Source organism: Aethalodelphis obliquidens, unplaced genomic scaffold (assembly GCF_003676395.1).
Source record: "Aethalodelphis obliquidens isolate GAN/ISIS:26980383/991018 unplaced genomic scaffold, ASM367639v1 scaffold41, whole genome shotgun sequence".
NCBI classification, from domain to species: domain Eukaryota; kingdom Metazoa; phylum Chordata; class Mammalia; order Artiodactyla; family Delphinidae; genus Aethalodelphis; species Aethalodelphis obliquidens.
The window spans coordinates 16,218,422-16,243,150 of NW_020837985.1; the positions used below are offsets into that span (position 1 = coordinate 16,218,422).

At 65.0% G+C, this 24,729-nt stretch overlaps 1 protein-coding gene across 1 annotated transcript in view; it reads left to right on the forward strand.

The window, feature by feature from the left end:
• The window catches only part of ADGRB1 (adhesion G protein-coupled receptor B1), a 69,299-nt gene that overhangs the window by 28,808 nt on the left and 15,762 nt on the right, over positions 1-24,729 (forward strand). Inside the window, exons 17-22 of the mRNA XM_027078008.1 lie at positions 12,144-12,285; positions 18,318-18,421; positions 19,706-19,808; positions 20,440-20,590; positions 21,034-21,103; positions 22,510-22,576. Of these exons, the coding sequence (XP_026933809.1) occupies positions 12,144-12,285; positions 18,318-18,421; positions 19,706-19,808; positions 20,440-20,590; positions 21,034-21,103; positions 22,510-22,576 (637 nt within the window). The remainder of the gene's footprint in view (positions 1-12,143; positions 12,286-18,317; positions 18,422-19,705; positions 19,809-20,439; positions 20,591-21,033; positions 21,104-22,509; positions 22,577-24,729) is intronic.

Genomic DNA, 24,729 nt, shown 5'->3' on the forward strand with positions numbered 1-24,729 from the left:
CGGCTGGAAAGAGCACTGCTGGGCTGGAAAGAGCACTGCTGGGCCAGTGGCGCCCTGGTGAGGCGCGTCTGGGGAGGAGGGCAGGGTCCGGTGCCAGGAGCAGGCTGGGAGCATCACAGACGTGTGCTCGAGGGTCGGGGGGGGTCTCCTGAGCGTGGGGGGCTTTCCGGGGCGGAGTCAGGGCCCACGAGTCTCCTGCTAGGCGTGTCCAGCTGCGTCCCATCCCTGTGCTTTCCCACCAATGCGGGGCCCCGTGTGTCTGGGTGCCCCTGTGTCAGTGGTGTGGGTGTGCGCCCCTATGAGCGTGGTGTCCATGGAGACTCGAGGGTGAGGCGCCGGGGCTGATGGGCCAGGGGAGGCACAGGATGTGGCCAGCCCTGAGCTCCCGGGGGCTGCTGGATGGGAGCAGGGGCCACGCCGGGCAGTGCTGGGTGGCTCGGTGTTGGGAGGGTGCCAGGGTGCACCGGGCAGCTGCGGGTGGGGGCAGGTTGAGTCAACCACGTTGTCTTCCCTGGTCAAGTGGCCGAGGGGTCAGCGGAGTGTGGCACCGCCGGGGCCTGGGGCTGGGCGGGGTCCCTTCAAGGCCTCGCCTCCTCCTTGCCTCCTGTGCCCGCACTGGTGATGGCGGCGCTGGGGAGACAAGGAGGAGAGCCTGGCGTTGCCCTCAGGGAGGAGGGGGCGCCCACAGGGAGGTCAGTGCCGGGCCCTGAGCGCACGGGGCAGTGCCAGGAAGTGGGGAGGGTGCTCAGTTCCCTCCTCCACTGAGACCTGGGGGCTCCAAGAGGGGCCGCCTAGGGGGAGGGGGACAGCTGCCTGTTGGGCCACTTGGTGCAGGGAGGGCGCAGGTGAGGACAGAGCAGGGGCCTCTCCGGGAAGGACCAGGCCTGGCTGGAGACAGAGGTACTCGAGGCCGCTCCTGGCAGGGATTTCATCTGTCTGTCTGTCCTTCTGTCTGTCTGTCCTCCGTGTCTTCATAGTGACGTCAGCCCTCAGTTGAGCACTCACCCACGCCCAGCACTTGGGCCCCCTTCGTCCTCCCAGGAGGAGGGGTCAGTGCGGGGGCTGCCCCTGCCCAGACCCTGCCACCTCCCGCAGGGCCCCCGTCCGCCTCGCATCCTCCCAGAGTCCCCCGCACGCCCGGGCTGCCAGGCCTTTGCCCTGCTCTTCCCACAGTGTCACAGGGTCGTTCCATCCGCTCCCTGCGCGGTCGTGTCAGATGGGAGGTGCTTCACCTGGCACATGTCCGGGGCCCTGTGTGACATGGGGGACGGGGCAGAGCTCTAACCTCCAGCCTGGACGCCAGTCCTGGCCCTGTTCTCACTGACGGGTGACTGTGGGCGAGCCCTTTAGCCTCCTTGAGCCTCAGTTTCTGCATCTGTCCAAGGGGCGGCTGCGATTCCTTGACGAGCTGTTGTGTTAAGGAGCTGGACCAGGAAATGCTCAGCAAGTAGACGCTGTCGTTACCCCCACCCCCGCCCCGTTCCAAGAAGCCTGCGGGGGGGGGACAGCAGTGAGCCACTCAGGCAAAGCACGTGCCCTCGGGGGCAGGGGGATGGGGCACGGCTGCCCCACGTGCTGGGAATAAGGGGCCACCTCTAGGAATGGGCTTCCTGGGGAGGGGGAGCTTGGGCTGATGGTGAAGGGTGAGCTGGAGTCCCGGGGCAGGAAGGTAGTAGAGGCCTCCCATGCCCAAGGCGCAGTATGTGCAAAGGCACCGAGGCAGAGAGCATTTGGGGTGCTGGGGTACAAGGGGTCCAGTGAGAGGTGGGCCTGGGGGCCTCCGCCAGCTCCTCTTTTTAGGAGCAGAGAGGGGTGAGCTCTCTGGCCTTGAGGTAATCAAGCACAGGCAGAATGGGACTGGGTTTTGGAAGGACAGAGTGACACTTCCTGGGCACCTGCTCTGGGCCTGGTCCTTCTGCCAAAAGTTCACTCCAAGTTCAGACCAGGCCCCAGACCTCACGCAAGAGGCCTGAGGTTCAGAGTGCTCGAGAGACTTGCGCGGGTCCCACAGCCCTTTGCGGGTCCTGACCCTGCAAAGCCCTGAACCCGGATGGCCCCAGTGATCTTGAAGAGGCCTGGTGAGGACAGGGCTGGGGGATTGCAGGGTCCCTGCCACTGGGACGGGCCTGGAGGGCGCACGGTGACCCTCCTCCCTCGAGACACTTTCTCCCCTCTGCTCGGGGTGTGCAGTTGCTAGTTTCCTGAGGCAGGAAAGTCTTAATCAAAACCCCAGCTTGGGGCTTCCCTGGTGGCGCAGTGGTTGAGAGTCCACCTGCTGATGCAGGGGACACGAGTTCGTGCCCCAGTCCGGGAGGATCCCACGTGCCGCGGAGCGGCTGGGCCCATGAGCCGTGGCCGCTGAGCCTGCGCGTCTGGAGCCTGTGCTCCGCAACAGGGAGAGGCCACAGCAGTGAGAGGCCCGCGTACCGCAAAAAAAATAAAAATAAAAATAAAACCCAGCTTGCCAGGCGGCTCAGTGGTTTGCTGGTGTGGTATTGGGAGGGCAGGGACTAATGTCCTCATCTCTGCAGGGAGCTGACTAGGGATGCGGGAGGGCAAGATGTGGGGTAGACACAGGAAAACTTGGCAGAGAGGGCAGGGTGACCGTGGGTGTCTTGGCCTTGGTGCAGAGGCACCTGGAAATGGGGGATGATGAAACAAACTTGAGGTTCATCCTGGGAGGCAGGTGAGATAGGAGATGCCTGGAGGGTGGGGTGTGGTCACGGGTGGGATGGATAATGGCAATGGCGTGGTTGCCTGGGTTCAGCCCATCATGGTTGATGGGGCTGGTGGTGAGGCCTCCTGCAAGATGGGTCCCGCCTACACGGTGCCCTGGACGTGGCGGGTTGAGTGTTGGTGATGGGGGTTACCATCACCCTAGTGTTGGTCCACAGACATAGTGCCGGTTCAGAGGTGATGGCAGTCAGGGTGGTATTGCTAATAGCGGAGGTGAGGCTGGTGACCATGGTGATCATGTAATTGTGGTGACCAAAAAGATGGAGAAATGGTGGTGACATGGCAGTGATGATTGTGCTGTTGGTGGTGGTAGTATTGGTGGTGAGAGTGACGGCATTGGAAATGGTGTGTTGTTGATGGTAGTGAAGATGGTGACGGTGGTGGTGATGATAATGTTGGTGCAATGGTAGTGTCACTGCTGATGGTGTGATTGGTGGTGGTGGTGGCAATGGTGGTAATAATGGTTGTGTTATTGTTGCTGCTGTTAGCGTTGGTAGTGGAGATGATGGTGAGGGTGGTAGTAATGATGATGCTATTGATAACATAATGGTGGTGGTGGTGGTGGTGATGGTGTTGCTGGTAGTGGGGATAGTGGAGATGGAGTGGAAATGGTAGCGGTACTTATGATGATATTGATGGTGATGGTGATGGTGATGGTGATGGTGGGAGTAATGACTGTGGTGATGTTGGTGGTGGTGGTGATGGTGATGGTGGGAGTAATGACTGTAGTGATGTTGGTGGTGGTGGTGATGGTGATGGTGATGATGGTGATGGTGGGAGTAATGACTGTGGTGATGTTGGTGATGGTGATGGTGATGATGGTGATGGTGGGAGTAATGACTGTCTTAGTGATGATGGTGGTGGTGGTGATGATGGTGATGGTGATGATGGTGACGGTCGTAGTATGACTGTGTCATTCTTGATGCTGACGATGGTGGTGCTGTTGATAATATAATAGTGGCGTTGAAGTTGATCATGTTGGGAGTGGCGATGGCAGTGATGTGTGGTAATGACAGTACTGATGACATTGGTGGTGGTGGTGGTAGTAATGATTGTGCTGTTGGTGGTGGTGGCGGTGTTAATGATGTTGCTGATGGTGGTAATGGTGGTGCTGATGGTGTTGGTGGTGGTGATGGTGGTGATGGTGGTGGTGTTGGTAGTGGGGATGGTGGCGATGGAGTGGAAGTGGTGGTGGTATTGATGATATTGGTGTGTTGGTAGTGGCAATGGTGGTGACGCAGTGGTAATGATGGTCTGATGATGTGGATGGTGGTGGTATTATTGTGTCATTCTTGATGCTGGTGGTGGGGCTGTTGATAATGTAATGCTGTTTCTTTTTCAATGTAGTAATTCTATTTTTATATTAATTTTTATTGGAGTATAGCTGCTTTATACTGTTGTGTTAGTTTCTGCTGTACAGCAAAGTGAATCAGTTACACGTATACATATATCCCCTCTTTTTTAGATTTCCTTCCCATTTAGGTCACCACAGAGCACTGAGTAGAGTTTCCTGTGCTATACAGTAGGTAAATCGTGCTGCAATGAACATTTTGGTACATGACTCTTTTTGAATTATGGTTTTCTCAGGGTATATGCCCAGTAGTGGGATTGCTGGGTCGTATGGTAGTTCCATTTTTAGTTTTTTAAGGAACCTCCATACTGTTCTCCATAGTGGCTGTATCAATTTACATTCCCACCAGCAGTGCAAGAGGGTTCCCTTTTCTCCACACCCTCTCCAGCATTGTTTGTGGATTTTTTGATGGTGGCCATTCGGACTGGTGTGAGGTGACACCTCACTGTAGTTTCGATTTGCGTTTCTCTGGTACGTGGTGCTGGTATTGATGTTGATGGTGGTGGTGGTGATGGTGATGGTGATGTTACTGATGTTGGTGGTAGTTTCAGTGAGAGCCATGAGGGTGGAGGTTGTGGTGACAGTTAAGGTGGTGGTGGTCTCAGCTCTTTGGGGGATTTGAAGCCCCCCCCCCATGGGAACCAGGACGCTCCCATGGCACAGTGTTGGAGGTAGACTGCAGCAGACAGGGTCAGACGCCAGCCCGAGGAGATGAGAGGGCGGGGTGGAGGGTAGAGGGGAGCGCTCACGAGGCCACGCAGTCTGGGAGGGTGTCTTGGAGGAGGCAAAGCTGGGCCAGCTGAGGGTGGTGAGGTTTGGGGTCTCCTGGAGCCACGGAAGTGCCTGTGGAGGTGCCCAGTGCCCAGCACAGGGCCTAAGCAGGCGGGCGAGGGACGCGCTTGCTGAATGAGTGAGTGATGGACCAGCCTGAGCCCCAGCTGCACCAGCGGCTGGAGCGTGAGGGGGTGGGGTGTCGAGGCGCTGGCCCCTCAGCTGGTAGGGGTAGGTGACAGGCTGGACAGAGCTGGGCCAGAGGTGCACCAGGCGAGGGTCTGAGTGAGGGGCAAAGGGCTCAGGGAGGGTTCCTGGGGTGCCGGGCTCTGAAATGGGAGGAGGTGGCAGGTAGGCTGGGGTTTAGCAGGGCCCTGGCCCTCCCAGGCCAGATGACTTCCTTGCGAGGCTGGGGAGCTCAGGGGCCCCAGGGGCCTTGCCCAGGTGGGTGGGGTGGGTCAGGCGAAGAGCCGCTGAGCCCTGAGGCTGGCCAGGTTGCTAGCCTGGGGGCAGGCCTGCGGCCGGAAGCCCTGACTCAGAGCGTGGCTGGTGCCAGCTGGGAGCCAGGAGATTGGCATCGTGGGGAACGTGAGAAGCCCTGGAGGCCCTGGTCACAGCGCCACAGATGCTGAGCCAGCCTGAGACACTATCAGCGGCGCGAGAGCCAGCCCCACATGCGCAGGGGCGCAGGCCTGCGGGGGCATGGCTCTCACCTGGCGATGCACTCAGCAAGACCCAGGTCAGGTGGATATCCATCCCCCAGGGTCCCCAGCGCCACAAGCATTGCCCCCGGGCCCTGAGCCAAGAGGGGATGGAGCTGACCTGGGCTCGCCCTGGGGGTTCTCACAGGCCAGTGACCAGCTCACCTTGGGGTGAGCTGTGCCCACTCTGGCTGCCCAGGGAGCGAGGTGGGTGGGTGAGGGTGGCGTGGTGGTGGAGGGAGGATGCACCGTGTATTCAGGACTGACCCCAAGGCGTCCAAGGGGTCGGGGGCGTCAGAGGAAACTCAGGTCTCAGCTCAGGGGGTTGGGCACAGAGCAGGAGGTTGAGGAGACTTCCTGGAGATGGCAATGCCCCGGGGGAGCCCCGAAGGACGAGGCTGAGTCAGCCAGGGGGCAGGCGGGTGTGTGGTCAGAGGGACTGGTCAAGATCAAGGCCTGGAGGCAGGAGAGGGCGCCTGCGTTCTGAGTCACCGGTGGTTCCTCTGGGCTGGCGCATGGAGGCAGGGCTGCCAGGGCTGGGATAGTGGGGGTAAGGGGGTGCTTGGGAGTCATGATGAGCTCCAGCCGCTGGGTGAGGTAGGACCCAAGAAGGGAGCCCCAGCACGGCGGCAGGGTAGGACCTGTTGGAGGAGCCAGGTGCAGCACTCAGGAACTCACGGCTTATCCAGGCAGGCTCCCTGGAAGAGGAGGCTCAGCACAAGCCTTGGTCTGTGGGTCAGAGGTCAGTAGGCGGAGGTGGGAGGTAGGCACCCTGGATGTGTGAAGTGTGATTCAGCAGGGCTTGTGCCTGGAATGCATGGTTTGGGGAGCACAACGGCCAGTCTGAGGAGTTTTCAGGGGCTCCTAGAAGCCCCTGCCTGCAGAGACACCTTGCCCACTCCCTGTTCCCTCATTGGGGTGAGCTGTGCCCACTCTGGCTTCTCTCTGCTGTGTGGGGGGACACCTGAGTCACTCACACTCCAGTGTGAATTAGCCCATCAAACCCCAGGGGACCCTGATGCACACAGTCCCATAATAGCACCTGCTTCGTGGGCCGACAGGAGGCATCCTGAATGCAGCGGAGGCCCTGGCTCAGCCGGCCGGCGGGGGGCTCTCCACGCACCCTCTGTTACTGTCCCCTGATGTCCCACGAGTGTGCTGGGGCCTGTGCTGGGCATTGTGTCCCTGTGGTCTCCCTGGACAGCATGTGGGGGAGGATTTATGCCCACTTCATAGGGGAGGCAGCTCAGCTCTGAGTGGCCGGTAGGGAATTGGCCCCGAGGTGGGAACAGGCCTCAGGTGCCCAGTTCCTCCTCCCGGGGTGGGGATGGACGAGCACGTCCGGGCACGGCAGGGACCGGGACGGAGGGGCACCATAGGCCGAGCCTCCTCCCAGGGCCTCCGACATGCCCTGGCCCCCACCCAGCCTGGGCCCCAGGGGAGGTCCCTGCGGGGTCTCCTGCGCGGGGCGGGGGCCCGGCTGCCTGCTCTGAGCCACTCACCTGGGCACCAGGTTACGGCTGTGGCTCTGGGACAGGCGCTGAGTGAGGCGGGTCTGCACTGGGCGCAAGTTGCGGGGAGCTGGGCTTCGCGGTCTGAGCGTGGCTGGAGGGGAGGCTCAAGGGGGAGAGCGGGGAGGCTCAGGGAGGGGGTGGCCAGTCCCCAGGGGCTGTGGGTCCCTGAGTGAGGAGGGAGCCGGGGGAAGGTCTTGAGCAGAGGATGACGCGTCCTGGGATATTTCAAATGGTGGCGCGGGGACAGGCGGTGGAGGGCAGGGCGGAGGCTGGCAGTGGTGGGTCCCACCAGGGTGGCAGCCACAGCGTGGGGAGCAGAAGGGAGACTCCCAGTGCATCGTGCAAGGAAGGTCAGCTGCAGGTGGGTCTGTAGGTACGAGAAGGAGGGAGGTGGGGGGGGGGGGTCCTGGAGGCGGCCGCCAGGTTGGAGCGGTAAAGAGGGGCCTTGCTTGTCCACCCATAGCAAGTCCTGGCTGAGCACTCCGACCCCACTGGGGTGCGGGCAGCGGGGTGAGGCAGCCAGGCCCCAGTCCTGCCCTCCCAGAGGAGGATGCAGGTGGGAGCATCAGGCCATCACACGTGGCGGGAGAACCGGGCCGAGGCGGCAGGACCCACGGATGGAGGCCACGGGTCAGGGACGGCCTCGCTGTGAGAGCCAGGGCGCTGGCCCGTGGCTGTGGCCGTGGAGGCGGAGCCGTCCAGGCCGGACCCAGCTGGCCGGTGTGCAGGGCACAGACAGCCACCGGAGGGGCCGCGCTCACCGTGGCGGTGACTGGCCTAACACTTTCTCAAGGAGCACTTGGGGCCGGGGAGGCCGGAGCAGGAGGCAGCTGCCCAGGGAGCGAGGTGGGTGGGTGAGGGTGGCGTGGTGGTGGAGGGAGGATGCACCGTGTGTTCAGGACTGACCCCAAGGCGTCCAAGGGGTCGGGGGCGGCAGAGGAAACTCAGGGCTCAGCTCGGGGTCAGGACGCACAGTGGGGGCCCGTGTGGAGGGGTGCCAGCTCAGAGCTCAGAAGTGGAGCAAAAGGGACGGGAAATTGTCCCTTGGGTTTGGTGACTCGGGGGCTTTGCTAGGAGCAGGGTGGGAGGAGCCTGTGGTGAGGAACTGGTGGCCTGCAGAGGGTGGGTGATGGCTGGACCTTCCTGGGGGCCCCGGTCGATGGGGGAGGCACAGGCTTTCTCTGGGAGCTCTGATCTGAGGGGCCCAGGGCCCCCTGCAACCTCCCGTCAACTCAGGCAGGGAGGGGCTCCCGCCCTCCTCGTGCTGGCAGGGGCCCCGGCTCCAGCTCCTTCTCTCGCCCTGGACCTGGGGGTGGGGAGGCGCAGGTGGGTGTCACTGACCCAGATTCCTCGGGCCTGGGCCTGGGAGGGGGCGTGGCTCTGTGCCCCAGATATTCCAAGTTTCTGAAGCTCAGTCGAGAGGCGACCAATGGTCTCCCACATGTGGGAGTGTGTGAGGAGGGAACAGCCTGCCCGTGTTGCAGAGATGGTAACAGGTGTCGCCTGCAGCAGGAGGGATTTCGGTCAGACACAGTGAAGAACTTCCAGATGTTGTGGGTATAAGAGGATACGTCCTAGAGGTCTTGTTGAAGAAAGAGGGCTGAGGGTCCCCGACCTCTCCCAGGTCAGGGTGCGCCTACGATGCAAGTGAGGGTCCCCGGGTCAAGGACCACCTGTCCTGCTCCAGCCAGCCCTCAACTGATGCCCAGCGCAACACAGAAAGCACAGCCAATGGCCTGGGAGAGCTCCATTGACCGAGCTCTGCCCTGGTGTGGGATGGGCCTGAGGCAGGCCCCCCGCCTCCGCCTGGTCTGGGCCTTGGGCCATCCTTGAGGGTCCCTTTCAGATTTGCTCTGCAGAGTTCAGTGGCTCAAATACTGTAGGCCTTGTAGGTTGGTCAGACAGATAAAAAACTGGAATCCTGGCCCTCCTGCTGTCTTGCTGCATGGCCTCGGGCAATCACACCACTTCTCAGAGCCTCAGTTTCTCTATCTACACAGCTGAGTTGAGGATTATTGCAAAGATTAAATGATAAAATGCACAGGAAGCGATTAATATTGAGGTGAGGTGGGGGAGGGGACGAGGAGAGGGTCCCTGTCCCTGTGTCGCGTGTCAATGGCCTGCCAGAGCCAGGGGGACCATGGAGTGGGGAGGGGCCAAGGCCAGGGAGCTTGCAGAGGTCCTGCAGGGTCTGGGTGAGCCCAGGAGCTGCCCACCTCCCAGGCTGCCAGCCCCAGCAGTTGGTCCTCTGGACCAGGGGCGGATGCCTCCTCGTGCCCTCCGTGGCCTGAGGCTGCAGGGGCAGGCCCCAGCGAACCCGTTAGCAGGGTGGGCCCTGCTCCTTGTTGTCGCCCCCCCTGGGAGACTGATAAGCTAATTGGTGCCCATAGCAGGAGTCCTGTGGGGCGAACCAGCAGCCTGGGCTGGACTTCTCCCAGGAGGTGGCCAGCAGCCGTCAGCCTGGCGCCCTGCAGACCCGCCAGCACTGCCTGGGAACCTGCCAGCCTACCGGCCCCAGCCAGCCTGACTCCCCTCACCCCGGCCCTTGGGGTGCTGTCCCTTCCCAACCCTCCCAGCAGCCTTCAGCAGGCGGAAAAGATGGGTTCGGGGTCCCCCCCCCACTCAGAGTAGGAGAGCTGAGGCAGCGTCGTGGCTGGACTGTGAGAACACTAGAGCTGAGATTTGAACCCAGGACCGGCCGGCCACAGACTCCTGCTCTTAGGAGCGGGCACGTGGCCAATGTTGTGGACAAGCCTGAGAGAGAGGGAGGCGCTGTCTCCAGGCCGGAACAGCCCACAGGCCTCCTCCCCGGAGCGTCCTGGGTCTTGGGGACTCCTGGCCTGCACTTCCTTGGCCATCTTGGCGTCTGGTCAGTGGCTTGCACGCGCACCCCAGGAGTGAGAATGGGGTGCTCTGGGGCCGGGAGGGACCAAGGGCAGCTGGGGCTCAGCACTCTGTGCCCATTCTGCGTAGTGCTGGGGGATGAGGGGAGACAGGAGTGCGATGTGCGTAGCACAGCTGAGGGTGCGGGGGGACCACGCTGGATCTCCCAGGACTCTCCAGGGCCCCGCACTCCCTTTCCTGATCCTTCCATCCCCCAGGTCTTGTTTCTGGTTCTGTGGTCATTGGGGTCTTCTTTTCTAGAGGAAGGAAGGGGAGAAGAGGTCTCTACCGGGCCCTTAATAGCTTTTGACTTCTGCTCCACTCCACGCCAGGGACGCCGGGTGTGCGGGATGGCGGCCCAGGAGGTGGGACCACACAGGCAGCCGAGCCCCTGGCCTCCATCCCAGGGGCTGCGGTCAAGGCTGTGGCCTTGGCCCTGGCCCTGCCTGGGCACTGCTGTGCTGTGTAGTCAGGCACACCTCGGCTCCTCCCGGGGCCAGCACGGGTTCAGGTGGGCCAAGGTGGGAAGGCTCAGGTGGAGGCATGATCAGGAGCCGAAGAGGTGGAAGCCCCGGGGGCCCTCCCGTGGCATTCTTTATGAGGGCCCCTACGATGGATGAGGTTTGGGCCCCCCAAACCCTGGCCCCCATGGGCTCAGGGGCCAGTGCTAGTGAGAGGGATGCCACAGAGCCCTGATGCACCCCACGGAGCCAGGGCCTAGCCTCTGCCTAGCTGTCACCTTGGGCCTCAGTTCTCCTCTGTAACACAGGGGCAGGCCCTTCCCTTGGGGGGAAAATGAAGAGAGAAAAGCAGACTCCACCGGCCCAGAGTGTGTCCCTTCTCCCCTGGGGCCTGAAGCTCAGAAAGGAGATTTATAACATCCCAAATTCAACAGAAGCAGCTCTGGGTTCTGGGATGCCCAGAGCTGAGACCCTAAGCTTTCCTAAAGACGTTCTTGCAGGTGCTGGGCTGGGGGGCAGGGGGGCCTTTACGGTGTCCCACCGTCAACCTCCCGACCGTCTCCTCCCCATTTTAGAGATGAGGAAACTGAAGCTAGGGCCGGTAGCTGACTTGCCAGGTGACACAGCCAGGAGGTAGCCCAGGATGGTTGCTTGCAAATCCAGGTGTTGAGCAGACACCCGCTCAGAGTGTGGGGGTCAGGGCTCCCCTGGGAGTGCACACCCCCAGCCCGCCTTCCATACAGAGGGCCTGGGATGGGGGAGACAGGCTGACAGCTCCCTCCTTCTGGGGCTGGGGCTGAGGGATCTAGGGCGGGCGGGGGGTGGACCCTTGCCACAGAGACCTGGAATTTCTCCCCCAAAGTCCCGGGGCAGACACCGGGTCTGAGTTATTTGGGGGCTGAGGGGGCTTTTTCGGCCCTGGGGTCAGAAGGAGACCACTCCCAGCTGTGGCTCCCGAACAGCGGTTTCAGTCTCCAGCCTGGAGCCCTCCAGCCTGCAGGCCCAGGGCCCTGGGGAGGGCACTCCATGGGCACCTTCTGCGGGCGCGCCTGGCTGGACGCTGCCAGACAAGTGGGCCGGCATGGGGGTGGGGGACTTAGATCAACAGCGACTGGTTCGCAGAGTAGTTCAGTCCGGCGCACTGAGGCCCTAAAAAGCGCTGGTTTCAAGGGAACCAGAGCCACCCCAGCGGCAAACAGCAGGAGGGCCCTGGGTCAGACGGCAGGGGGCACGCTCAGGCTGCTTCCCCGAACCCCCGGGGTGGGGGGGGGGAGCGGGAAGAAGGCCGATCGGGGCCGGGGGAGGTGGCTGTGGGAGCGGGGTGGTCCCAAGGTCACCAGCGCGACGCGGGGGACGGGGGCGGAGGCGCAGAGGCGCCCCTCATCCCGCCCCGGCCCGCGCGCGCACCGCAGGCTGCCGCGCCCCCCAGCTGGCGCCCGGCTCCACGTGCGCCCACGCGCCCCTCCCGGCCCAGCGCTGGGGCGGGGCGCTCTCCGGGCGCGGGGCCAGGGCTCGGCACCCCGCCGGCCCCGCAGGCCCGCGCTCCCGCGAGTCGCTCTCCCGTGGCTCGGCGGCGGCCATGGGGCGCAGGGCTCCGAGGGCCGGCGGGGCGCGCGCGGCGGCGGGCGCAGGTGCGGACGCGGGCCGGGGACGCGGGGCCCGGGCGCGGCCGGCAGCCGCTCACGCCGCCCCTGTCTCCCCTCCCCCCGTGTGTCCCGCCCCCCAGACCCTCCTCCCCCGCCCCCCCGCAGCTCGGGCCCTGGTCGTGGCGCGGCTGCCGCACGGTGCCCCTCGATGCCCTCCGGACGCGCTGCCTCTGTGACCGGCTCTCCACCTTCGCCATCTTAGCCCAGCTCAGCGCCGACGCGGTGAGACCCCAGCCGGGCGCGCGGCGGGCGGGCGGACGGGGCGGGGGCGCGCGGAGCGGGGGCTTCCGGGGCCGACTGTCGCCTCCGGGGCCGGCGTGGGGAAGGGCGGCTGCGCCCCGCCGCCCCCCGTGGCCTGGCCGGCGGGGCCCGGGCCTCTAGAGAGGGCGGGTGGGAGCTGAGTGGGTGGCGATGTGGAGTTGGGGACTGACCTGGGAGGAGCCAGGCCGGGGCCCAGAGAGTGACTGATGGGTGAGTGAGTCCCCCACCCAATCTCTTTGGGGGCCTAGGACCCTGGAGGAAGCCGATCCTCAGGGGAGCCGGGCAGTCTGGGCCCCCGGCCCTAGGGCTGGAGGAAGGCTTGGCCTGGCAGAGGCGGGTAGACACCTTCACTTAGTGGGCTTCCTTCCCCCAGCTGGCTGCAGGCTCCTGGCCTGCCTGGGACACGGAGGGGGAGGAGCTGCCACCTTCCTTGGAGTCCTTCCCCACCCACCCCAAGTGGACCGTGGGCTCTGGAGGCAGCTGCGTCCCCAAGTACGGGTCCCGGGGGTGGAGAGGGTGCTGGGCTTGGCCCAGGTTGGCAGCCCTCCCCAGGAAGGCCCCATCATCTCAGGGGCCTCCTTTTTGTTCTCGTGATTCTTGTGGGGGCTGCCAGTTTCTATGACGACAGCATCTGGGGCCAGCTTGCTGGCCGGGGCCGGCCAACTGGGGCTGGTGGGCGCTCCTGCCCAGGGCCAAGCCGCACTCGCTGGATCTAGGAAAGCCGGATCCCCCAGCCGGGTCACTAGGCCCCCCGAGGAGGGAAAGGGTAGGGGTCTTTGCTCATTGAGGCCCCTGGCCCCGGCCTGGTGTGGAAGTGTCCTCAGGCGGCAGATATGGAGGGCGGACTGGGAGTGGGACACCGATCTGGGGGTGTTTGGGGTGGCTGGCCCTCGTCAGATGGGGGTAGCGCAGCTCTCTGCTCATGGAACCCCAGTTTCCATGTGGAAGATGGTCCCAGGCCTCTCTGGGAACAGTTTGCCCCCCTCCTTTGTCCTCTGAGACGTGGGGGGAGAGAGCGATATTGTCAGCCAGGATCCCCTGGAGGGTCAGAGCTGGACAGGACCTTAGAGGTCATTGCCACTAACCCTTCTATCGACAGGCAGGGAAATCGAGGCTTGGGGTGGGGGGCTTGCTCAGAGTCTTGGGGTGACTCTGCTGGAGGGGTCTGTGGTCTTGGCCCAGATCCCAGTGTGCCCTCCCCCTCAGGCTGTCCCTGTGACAGGACTGTCGGTGTTACTGATTCTGGGGACCCGCCCCTGAAGGCAGCAGCCGGGGCCATGCTGGGGGCTCCCCAGAGGAGATGGCTTTCTGCACAGGGGAGCAACCAGTGGGGCTGGGACTTCCTGGGTCCCCTGCGAGGCCGGAGCAAGCAGGGCAGGGCCCACCTTGGGGGCTGCCCTTCCTTGGGGGGCAGGGGGGGCTCCAGACACATGCCCAGATGCCCTCTCCCAACCCAGGGTCTGGCCTGTAGGAGGTCAGTGCCAGTCGAATCTTGAAATGCAGGCTTGCCCCTTGCACACGGGACCCTAGACTGGCCTTCAGTCTCTCTGAGCTTCGGTTTCTTCACCTGTAGAACGGAAATGGCCCCATGCCGTTCCGGGTGGCTGCGAGGGCTTCGCCGGTTGACAGGGACCCTCCCGGACGGGGCCTGGAGCGTGGCAGGGCCACTGCATCCTCGAGAGGTGGCATCCCGCTTGGGGGCTGAGCCCAGGGCCACCTGGCATGGAGAGCGTGTTGGGTGAGGGGTGAGCAGCTGACGCTGGTGGAACTCGGGGGTGGAGGAGTGGGATGCCCAGGGGGCCTTTCTCGGAAGGGCTGACCTGTAGCGGTGCCTCTGAGGGTGCGCGGACGGGAGCCCTGTGCCAGGATGGGCCGGCAGAGCTTTGGTCTCTGAAGGGTTCAAGGCTTTGCTTGGCAGGGCGCTCAGCAGCTGCAGTCAGAGGGGCATCTGGTGTCAGCCTGATCTGCACGGGAGGGTGAGACGCAGGCTGGCAGGTCGGGGCACCCCATCCCCACATCCCAGAAGAGGCAGCTGAGTCTGAGGGTTCGGGAGCCGTCAGTGGCCACAGAGCCACCCACTGGCCCTGGGACCAAGGGCAGGCGGCTGCCTGGCCGCTGGGAGCCTCAGTTTCCTCCTCTGTGCAATGGCACAGTAGTGGGCTCTGGCTGACCCTGTGACCCCCTGAAGGCCTGGGCGTGGCTCAGAGGAGCATGCTGGGAGGGCGCGGGGGGGGGGGGGCTTGGCCTGTGCTGGGTTGCTCGCCTGTGCTCACCTGCTCTCAGAGCCATCGCCACCTTCCTCTCTTCTCCCAGCCAGCTCTGGCCCCAGAGATGCTGAGTGGGCAAGGGCCGAGAGGGAGAGGGAGACTGCTGGCCTGCAGCCCATCACGCTGTGCCAACCCCTCTGAGTGCCTGCGACTGGGCCCTCGAGGGGCACGGGGTCTGACGGGGAGACAAGCCCAGGCTGGAGGGAGGATGCTCTGGGGGCTCAGCGCCAGCCTCCTTCCTTCCAGGAGTAGCTTGGGAGACGGGCACGAGGAGGAGGTGCGGAGTAGGGCCCTGAGGGGTGAGCAGGAGTTCCCAGCAGGCTTGGCGGGGAGGAGGGATGGTCGCCCCAGGGACGGGGAGAAAGGCAAGAAGCAAGCGGAAGATCGGGTGGAGCTCGGCGGGCAGGCAGGGCGGGGGCCCGGCGAGCTAGAGCTTCAGCCCGAGGTCCAGGGAGCTGGGTGGCTGGGAGGTGGTGGGCTTGGGTCCTGGAGGGATCCCAGCAGGCATGAGGGCAGAATAACCCACCAGCAGGTGGGGTGGTGGCAGCGGAGAGCTGGGCTGTGGGTGGGGGCAGATGCTGCCCGTCTCCACCCGCGGAGTCGGGTGTGTGCGTGGGGCGTGGGCATTCGGTCTGAGCAGGCAGAGGCCGCTGGCATCTCGGGGTATGGAGTGGTCTCGGGACCGGAGTCCAGAGCAAGGCCCCCAGAGAGGACGGAAGAGAAGGGGTGCTGTGGTCACAGCCCAGGAGCCAGGGAAGGGTTAGATCCGTGGGCATGGAGTGGAGGAGGATGAGACGCAGGCATCCCCCGCCTGCGTGCAGCCGGAGTGTCAGGTCCCGGCTGTGCCGCTGCAGGCCTGTGACCACGGAGGGTTGAGTAACTGCTCTGAGTCACATCTGAGGGGGCGAGGCCACCTGCCTCAGCCTGGTGGGGACCGAACCTGGTGAGGTATTTACAGCAGCCACACAGCCTGGCGTGTAGTAAACAGTCTGTAAGGCGTAGTTGTTGGAGGCATCGCTTCTGTGACGTGCCCGAAACTGGGCTACTGATCTGACCGGAATCAAGGCTCAGCGTGTGCCCGGCGTCAGGGGTCAGGCAGTGTTGGCGTAGGGCTCGTTCGCGTGGGTAGCTGTGAGCCACGTGTGGTGTTGGAGCGCAGACGGGATAAAGACAGCACCATAGAAGGAAATCAGTGTTTAGGGCACATGAGACATGTAAGAGTTGGGAGAAGATTGCAGGTAGGGAATTCACGTGGTGGAAACTGACAACAACCACGTAAATGACAAACAAGTAAAGGTGGGGGGGGGAGGGGCTGGTGCCCTGAAGAGACTCAAGACAAGGGGGCGGGCAGAGAGATGAGGGGCTGGCTCAGATTGGATGTCCAGCGAGAGCCTGTGTGTGGAGGTGACAGCCAAGGCGAGAGAAGAGCCAGCCGTGTGAAGATCAGGGGAAGAGCGCTGGGTGGCGGGACCAGCATGTGCAAAGGCCCTGGGGTGGCTCGGAGCCTGGCTGGGGAGCCAGTCTCCAGCAGGAGGCCGGCCTGCTTCTGCCTGATCTCTGTGTGGATTGGGACCAGTCTCTCACCCTTAAGGTCTCCGGTCCAGCCCTCCCAACAAGACCTTGAGATCCCTGACACCCCTGTCCACATTGTTGAGAACCTGCAGGGCTAGGGCTGTCAGGAGTGACGGATGAGCCAGGCGGAGAGGAGGAGGAGGGCACGGGAGGGCAGGTGGGCGAGCTGGCGGGCGTGCGGCTGCCAGGCCTAATGAGGGCAGATGGAGGCAGATGGCCACCGAGGTCGGGGCCGGAGCCAGCCACGAAGCAGGCCTGAGCCACTTACTCGGCCACCCATGACTTGCGTGGCTGGCTGGGCCTCTGAGGTTACCGGGTGAGTTCAGGGGTGCTGGCCGCAACCCGGAGCCCTCCAACCGCCTGTATGGAAACGCAGAAGTTTGTGCTGGCGCCTCACCCGGGCCAGGCCCCCGGGGATCGCGGATGCCTGGGTGACCTTGAACGACTTTCTCGATTCTCCCGGAGCCTCTGCCTTCCTGGTCTCCATTCATCCAGCCAGTCACACTGACCGAGCGTCCACGCCAGGCCTGCCCACGGGGGGCTCACAGACATGAGGAGGCGGGGCTGCAGGGACAGACAGGCACCCCCAGCCATGGGACACGGCTGGGACAGAGGGACAGCAGAGGGACCTGGGGGCGGGAGGTGGTACCTCCGGTGTGGGGAAGGGCAGTCCAGGCCTCGGATGGAGAGCACAGCACGATCACCGTGGTGGTGGGGGGGAGGCAGCTGTGTCAAGTGGGGTGGGCCCTGGGGTGCCCTGTGCAGGAGCCCCGGGACCTTAGGCTCCCAAGGAAGGTGGAAGGTCGCATCTGAGGGCGGAAAGGGCCACCGTGGCTTTAGGAAGTGGGTGGGAGTCTCGCTCTGCCACGTGCTGGGGTCAGCAGGGGGTCTGAAGGGTGTCGGCCAAGTTAGACTTGGGACGGGCAGGAAGGTGTCAGCTCTGGGGCGGGGAAGCCCACGAGCAGCCCCTTGTCCCCTGGCCGAGCTTTCCCGTCATCTCCAGCCCTGGAAGCGGTGGGCACTCGCTCTCTCCAGTCCCTCCATTTGTCTTTGGGTTTTGGACACAGAGGGACCTGGGTGATTCCTCAGCAAGCACACGCGGTCCGCCTGCCGTGTGTGCCGGGCACTGCGCTGTGGTGTGGCCGTGGTTCACGCGGTCACGTCGCGGGGCACACAGGGATGCGTAAGCAAGGACCAGCCGGTGCTTAGGGCTGCGCTGGGCCACGTGGTGGGGAGCAGTGGGGTCCGTTGGCCCCTCTGAGAGGGGACAAGACCAGAACGGCCCGAGGCACTGCCACGCAACGGCTGGGCAGGGCTTCCTGGCAGAGGGCATGGCTGAGCCAGGCGCGGAGTGGGAACGAGGGGGCAGCCCAGTGCGGGGGGCTGGTCTCACGAGCTGAAGGGGGGCAGGGCCAGACCTGGTGGCCTTTGGGGCCTTCGGACACAGCTTGGGCCGTGGTGGGGTGGCATGGGAGACTCTGAGACTGGCTCCTGCTTGGGGAAGAGTCCGGGGGCTGGCCTGGGGGCATGGAGGGCAGAGGCCCAGCCCAGACGGAAGGGCCCCGCTGGAGGGAGGAGGTGGATGAGCTCCTGGTGCAGGCTGTGGGTGGAGCGGCTGTCAGGGAGGGGCCAGGTCTGGAGGGGTGGGCGCTGAGTGCCCCGTTAGATGCAGCTGGAGCTCTGGGCCCCTTTCAGAGAGCGGTGGCTTCTGCCCGCGGCCAGAACTGCAGAGCCACGGAGCCGGGGAGAGCTGTCCGTGGCGGGGCGCTGGGCCTGCTGCCTCCGTGACCTCACCTGTGACTCAGGGTGGGGGAGTCCTTCCCTGGGATTGGTAGGGGGGCGTATTGCCAGGCTGGGCACACGACTCATTCTACCAGTGGGGCTGGGGCCGGGCACAGACAAAGACCCTGCCCTCAGCAGGGGATGAGACCCCTCGCCGGGGACAGCCCAGGCCAGAAGGTGCTGGCGTTGGGGGGGGCTCAGAGCGCTGCAGGAGGGCAGCCGAGGGCTGCTGGGCAGGGGCGCCTGCGGAGGATGCAGGGGTGGAGGGGGAAGGCTCCCCCGGCGTCCCCCACGGCCTGCAGGACCCTCAGTCTGCATGTCTGCCTGGGCCCCCTCACCCTGTTCTCTGTCCCCGGCTCCGGAACCCACCAGAACATGGAGAAGGCGATCGTGCCGTCGGTGGCGCTCATCGTGGGCTGCGGCGTGTCGTCCCTCACCCTGCTCATGCTCATCATCATCTACGTGTCCGTGTGGAGGTGCTGCTTCTGACGGGCCAGGGGAGGGGGGAGGGGAGCGGAGGGGGAGGGGAGCGGGCGGTGCAGGCACTTCCCAGGAAGGGGCTGACTGGGGTGGAGTCGCATCCCTTCTCCCATCAAGGGCAGCCGTGGGGGGCGGGGACCCAGCATCCTTCCTCCCCAGCTTCCCAGTTAGCAGCACCTGTCACTCCGTCGTCGCCACCACCCCGCCCGCCCTGGTGGCTGCTCCGTGGAGGCTGCGTGGCGCTGATGGCGGGGGCACAGGTGCAGGCCAGGGATGCCAGGCCTGCCTGCTCCTGCATGGCGCTGGGCCCGCACCACCGCTCACAGGGGCTGGCAGGTGCGCCCCGAGCCCACTCCCCAGCTGAGCACCCTGCCCCGTGACCACGGGGACCCCAAGATCATGGCTTCCCTGCCTGTTGTCTGTTCCGTCACGTGGATGTGCAGGGTGACTGCCCAAGCCCGGGGTCAAGGGTCAGGATGGGGGTCTCTGCCGGGCCGCCGGCCCCACACCCTTTCCCCCAGGCCACAAGGCCTCTTCACAGACCCCTGTGCCCTGGGTGCTGTCTGACCAGTGTTGGCCCCTGGGGTGTGGGGCGACCCCGTCGCTGCCGGTCACCAGCCCTGGGGCAAGGGACACGTGTGCACAGACTCCCTTCCCCCGAGCGTCCCACTTTGGGCCCGGAGGAGCAGGGGTTTGGGACAGTAGGACAGGGAGGGTCAAGCCAAGGTCACCCGCCCAGCAGCCACCCGCTGGGCCCAGCCGGATTCCCAGTGTGTCAGCTCCAAGGGCAGCACGATGTCAGCCAGAGGCCAGCGAGGAGGGGTCGATGTGGCCATTGGGGGAGGGGTGGCCTCTGCTTTCCTGCCCCCCACCACCCCATCCTGCCCAAGGTCAGAGGCACCAGAGGGTCAGCGACCCGGAAACATCCAGTGCCCCCCCCACCAGCCCCTGCCCAGACCATCCGTCCTGAATCCCCTGGAGGCGTGCTTGGCCCCCTGGCCCAGCCCCTCCCCCGAGGCAGCTGTGGTTCTGAGGTTTTGGCCCACGGTCTTCAAACACCTCCTTCCCTGTGAGCTGTGTTCAGGACCCCGTGGAGTAGGCGACCCTGAGAGGGAACGTGGTGGTGGTGGAGCTGGAGATGGTGGGGATGACGGTGCTGGTACTGGCAGCGGTGCCTGCAGGGAGGAGGGGGCGGGGGCCTTAGTGGCCACAGCACCCCGGTTCTTGTGAAGCTGAGACCCTTCCGGGCGCCGATCATGGCCGCCCACCCTCTCGCACAGGTACATCCGCTCAGAGCGGTCCGTCATCCTCATCAACTTCTGCCTGTCCATCATCTCCTCCAACGCTCTCATCCTCATCGGGCAGACCCAGACCCGCAATAAGGTAAGCGGCCTGTGCTGTGCCGCGCGCGCCCCCGCATCCCAGGTTGGGGGGCGCCGGTGGCGGTGATGTGAGCCTCCACGCAGAAGCTTAGGGAGGAGGGTGCCACAGCCGTGCGGACCCCTTTGCTGTCCTTTGGCCGCAGCAGCCGCGTGGCTCAGTCCGGAGGGGCCCGTCACCTGGCCAGGGGTGGGGACTCGGTGTCTGTAGCCTCCAGCTGGACTGGCGCTTTGACACGAGCCCGCTCAAGCCCCGGCCCCGGCCCACCATCGGTACCAGGCTGTCGCCGTGTGGTCTCCGGGGGACCAGCTGCTGAGCGGGTGGGCTCACACCGGGGCTTTTGGGTGGGCTCCTGCGGCGTTCGGTGCATGTGTGAGTGGGTGAGGAAGCCAGGGAGAGGGGTGTCTGTCCCTGGCATTGGTGGGTGGAGTCGTGCAAGCACCCACCAGGACCGCGATGTGCCACAGCCCGTCTCAGGGTGGTGGAGCGGGTGAGCGCTGGCTGGCGTCCTACCTGGGGAGTTGATTAGGTCACTGTGCGGACGCTGGACTTGGGCCCTCGCCGGGGCAGGCGGGGTCGCCGGGGCAGGCGGGGTCGGGTGAGCGAGCACCTCTCCGCCTCTCCCGCCGCTCAGGTGGTGTGCACGCTGGTGGCCGCCTTCCTGCACTTCTTCTTTCTGTCCTCCTTCTGCTGGGTGCTCACCGAGGCCTGGCAGTCCTACATGGCCGTGACGGGCCGCCTCCGGAACCGCCTGGTCCGCAAGCGCTTCCTGTGCCTGGGCTGGGGTGAGCGCCACGGGGCCGATGGGCGGCGGGGCCCCCCTCTCTGACCCGGCCCTCCTCCTGGCCCCTGGCAGCTCTCTCTCCTCTGAGCTTCCCTCCAGGCCTCCACTCCAAGGGGTTGCCTCGTTGTGTTTGAATGTCAGGTGAGGGAATAACTCTGTGGTATGAGGACGCCCCATCCAGTATTGGGGCTATACTTCTGATAGAAAGTTTTCCCATTTTTTATCTGAAATTCAGACGCGGCCAGGCGTCCCATCTTACTTGCTGATCCGGCGCCCCCCCCATTTCTGTGGGTCCTCATCTTGTCCACCTCCTGTCCCCTTTCTCACATGCTCAGTGTCACCCTCTGTTCAGGGGCTTCAGAGGTGCGTTTTGTTCCCCTTCCTGAGACAGGCGGGGCCTTGGGCAGTGGGGAGACCGACCCTTTCTTTCTGCTCCTCCCCTAGGGCTTCCTGCGCTGGTCGTGGCCATTTCCGTGGGATTTACCAAGGCCAGAGGGTACAGCACGATGAACTAGTGAGTCGGGGCGGTGGGGACGTGGTGGAGGCCGCACGGCTCCCCCAGACCCTCCCCCTGCCCTAGGAGGTGAGGGCTGGCTGGGCGCCCATCTCACAGATGAGAGAGTCAAGGTTGGGCGAGAGTGAGGGCCCCGGGAGCTGGAGGCCGGGCCCTGGGGAGGCACCTGCCTCCCATCAGCCAGCTCCTCCCGGCAGTGGGCAGCGGGGTGAAGAGAAACAGGGCTTGGGGCGGTTGGAGCCTCATTTCCTCCTTCCATGGCCTTGGACAGATGCCTTAGCCTCTCAGAGCCTCAGTTTCCCCATCCGCACGATAGGGGATGCGCCCCTGCGCCGGTGTGGGGATAAGGGGGGCTGTATGGCCCCTGGGCAGGCGGGGCAGGTGGGGGCGCCCGTTTCACAGATGAAGTCACTGAGGCCCTGAAGGGTCGGCTGGGTCAGTTCCAGGGGCCTCGAATGCCAAGCCAGGAAGCTCAGGGTTATCCTGGAGGCCGTGTGGCTTCCCAAGACGGGGGGAAAGGAGCCAAAGCCTAGGGGGCCATGGCTGTGGATGTGGGGAAGAACGGGCAGCGAGAGCCAGGAGGAGGGGCCGGCAGGGCTGCGCAGGCCTGGCCCACTGCAGAGCCCCAGGGGGACAGGACGTGACCAGGCCCTGAGGCGCCCCCTACACTCGAATGAGGACCCGTGGGGTGAGTACTGGGAAGGAAGTACGAACACCGTCCCCAGGGATGACAGGAAGGAGCACCCAGCCTGCCGGGCTCAGGGGTGCGTCAGGAGGAGGCGGGGTGTCGCAGCCGGGTTCTGAAGGGTGGAGAGCTGTGCGCTTGGCACGTGGTGTGGCCGTGCAGGAAACCGAGCAGCCTTCACTGGGCTCAGGGCTCCTGTGGACGCCCTGGGTGGTGCCCAGGAGATTTGGGGAAGTAAGGCTGGGGCTGGTGACCGAGTCTGGTGGAGGGCCCAGGTCATGGTGTGAGCAGGGGCCCTGATGCAGAGGGCCTGGGTTGAGTGGGTGGGTGGAAGTCCAGGCCGGGGACCCAGCCCAACATTTTGGCATCACGTCAGGAAAGAGGGTCTGCACGTGAGATTGGGGAGGGTCTGTGAGGCAAGTTGGGGAGCCCAGGCCTGGGGGGAGAGTCGGGGGAGGGGGACGGTCAGGGTCCCTTCCTCTGGCGGCCTGGCCCTCTGCTGTGTGGTCCCCTGCTCTGGACCTGCTTCTTCATCCGTAAACTTCGTCTGTCAGCTGCCTGGGGGCTCCCGTGGGTTCTGAAGCTAAAGAACGTGCGGTCACCTGGCTTCCTCCTGCCCTTTCTCAGCGTCACGCCGCCCTCCTGGGAAGCTGGTGGTGCCCAGGGTGTGACTGGATGGGGGCTCACGCCTGGCCGCTAACCAGCCTGTCTCCCTCCCCAGCTGCTGGCTCTCCCTGGAGGGGGGACTGCTGTATGCCTTCGTGGGACCGGCCGCGGCCGTCGTGCTGGTACTGACCCCCGTCCCGACATCCCAGGCTGAGCCCCTCGCCTCCCCCTGGCTCGAACTTGGGTTTTACCTGCTGCCCCATCAGGGTTGCCCTGGTCACCAGGGGTGGGTGGTGTCCACAGATCGCCCCCGACCTGCCGCAGGGGTGCAGAGGCGCGGCTGGGCTGGCGGCCTTGTGCTTCTCTGAGCACGTTCTGCCTGAGGGCTGGACCCCGGCGGTGTACCTGCCAGGAGGCCTCACGGATTTGATGAGCGAGTGACCGTAGGGCGGGGAAGGCGGACAGGCGGACGACCGGGGCAGCAGGGGCGCGGCTGGGCCTGGGACTTTTCCCTCGATGGGGAGCCCGTCGCCCCCGGAGGAGGGAAGCACCTCCCCTTGCTTGACCCTCAGTGGGTGTTTTTTTCTGCTGTGCCCACGTCCGCTCAGCGAGGGTTGAGAGACGGTGCCACACGCACACGGGGTTATTGTCACCCGGTTACGGATGAGCAGGGCGAGGCTGGGGGGTATCCCGAGATCGATGGCTTCTGCCAGGCCTGGCTCAGAGCCCATCTCGCCCTCCCCTGCTGCCTGCCCCCAGGAAAGGGCATCACATCTGCAGAGTCCTGCTGTCCGGGCAGGGCCACACCTCCTTGTTGCTATATCCGAGCCAGGCTTGGGCGCAGGCTGGACAGGGCAGAGCAAAGTGAAGCCCAGGGCACCCAGGGGAGGCTGAGCCTGCAGGGGGCATGAGTTGGGGGAGCCGGGTGGGGGTGGCGTTAGTGGGCAGAATCCGTGGGCCAGCCCCAGCCGGAACCAGCTCCTTTATTCCTAGAAGACGGCGGGCAGGGAAGCGGCAGTGGGCCGGGCATTTGAATGCCACTAGGCAGTGGGCCAGGCCTTCTAAGGGCAGGCGCCCCAGGAGGGGCAGGAGGGGGGATGTCAGAGGCAGGAGCCCCCCAGGTCCCTTCCCACAAAGCATCTGGAGGGCAGGGCCGGTCCTGACCCGCCGTGCGCTCCTGCCCGGGGCTCCTCCCGTAACACGGGGACATGCAGGGAAAGGCAGGCACAGAGCCTGCTGCAGGCGGGGCGGCGGCCACTGGTGTCCTGCCCTCTCCCGCCCCAGCGCTGCCACCCGGGAAAGCTGCTTTCACCCAGACGGCCAGGAGGCAGGGCTGGGGTGTGTGTGCGGCCACGAGCTTGGCTCTGGGGGGCTGCGGGGAGTCGGCCTCCCCAGACCTCTGGGTCCAGGGACCCATGGAGTCCCCGTCCCCGCCTGAGACGCAGGATCGTGGCTGGGGGTCAGGCAGCCTCTGTGCAGAGTGGAAGCCCTAGGGGAGTGAGGATGTGAGCTGGGAGCCCCCTCCACGCAGGCGAGGAGGCCAGAGGGGAGGGGAGACCAGGGCCTGCAGGCCGTGGAGGAGCTGGATGGCTGGGACGCTGGGGCAGCTTCTCTGTCTAGGCGGCAGTCTGGGGGGCAGTAGGAGAGTAGCCTCAACACCCAGAGAGTAGCCTCAAGCACCTCCAGGGCCGGGTGCCGGGTGGGGGATTGAGGGAAGACGCCTGTGGGGTGGCAGCCCTGGCTTAAGGTCCCGAAAGGGCTGCGCGGTGCGGAGAGCAGTGTGGCCCCGGCAGAGCCAGACAGGAGGTGTCCCGAGGCGTCAGGTCCCGCTTGAGCTGGGCGAGCTCGTGTGTGGAAGGCGCACGAGGGGCGCTAAGGAGGGGACGCGGGGCGAGCCTGGGCGTGGGCGGCGGCTGGACTGGAGGTCCCCTGAGGTCCCTTCTGTGGTCTGAGTGGGACAAGTGCCCCAGCAGCGTGGTTCGGCCAGCCCGCTCGCCTGTTTGACTGCTCTGGTCAGTCCCACTCCGGGCAGGGACAGCCTCACCGTGACCCCAGCCCGACCTCTGACCTCTGGACTCCATCCCTGATGGAATCCCAGCTTCATAAACTGCCGACCCCAGTGGCGATGGCCATGGGCCTGGGGACCCGTCATGTGGGAGGCTCGAGCCGCGGTGCCCAGCCCTGGGCGGGGTGGGGGGGGGACCGTGTGGCACGGAGAACCCCACCTAGCGGCTGGGGCTGTGGGAGGAGACGGCGGGGTAAAGGGACGACAGCGTGAGGGCCCCCCAACAGCCGCCCCTCCCTGCCCCGCAGGTGAACATGGTCCCTCTCCTGA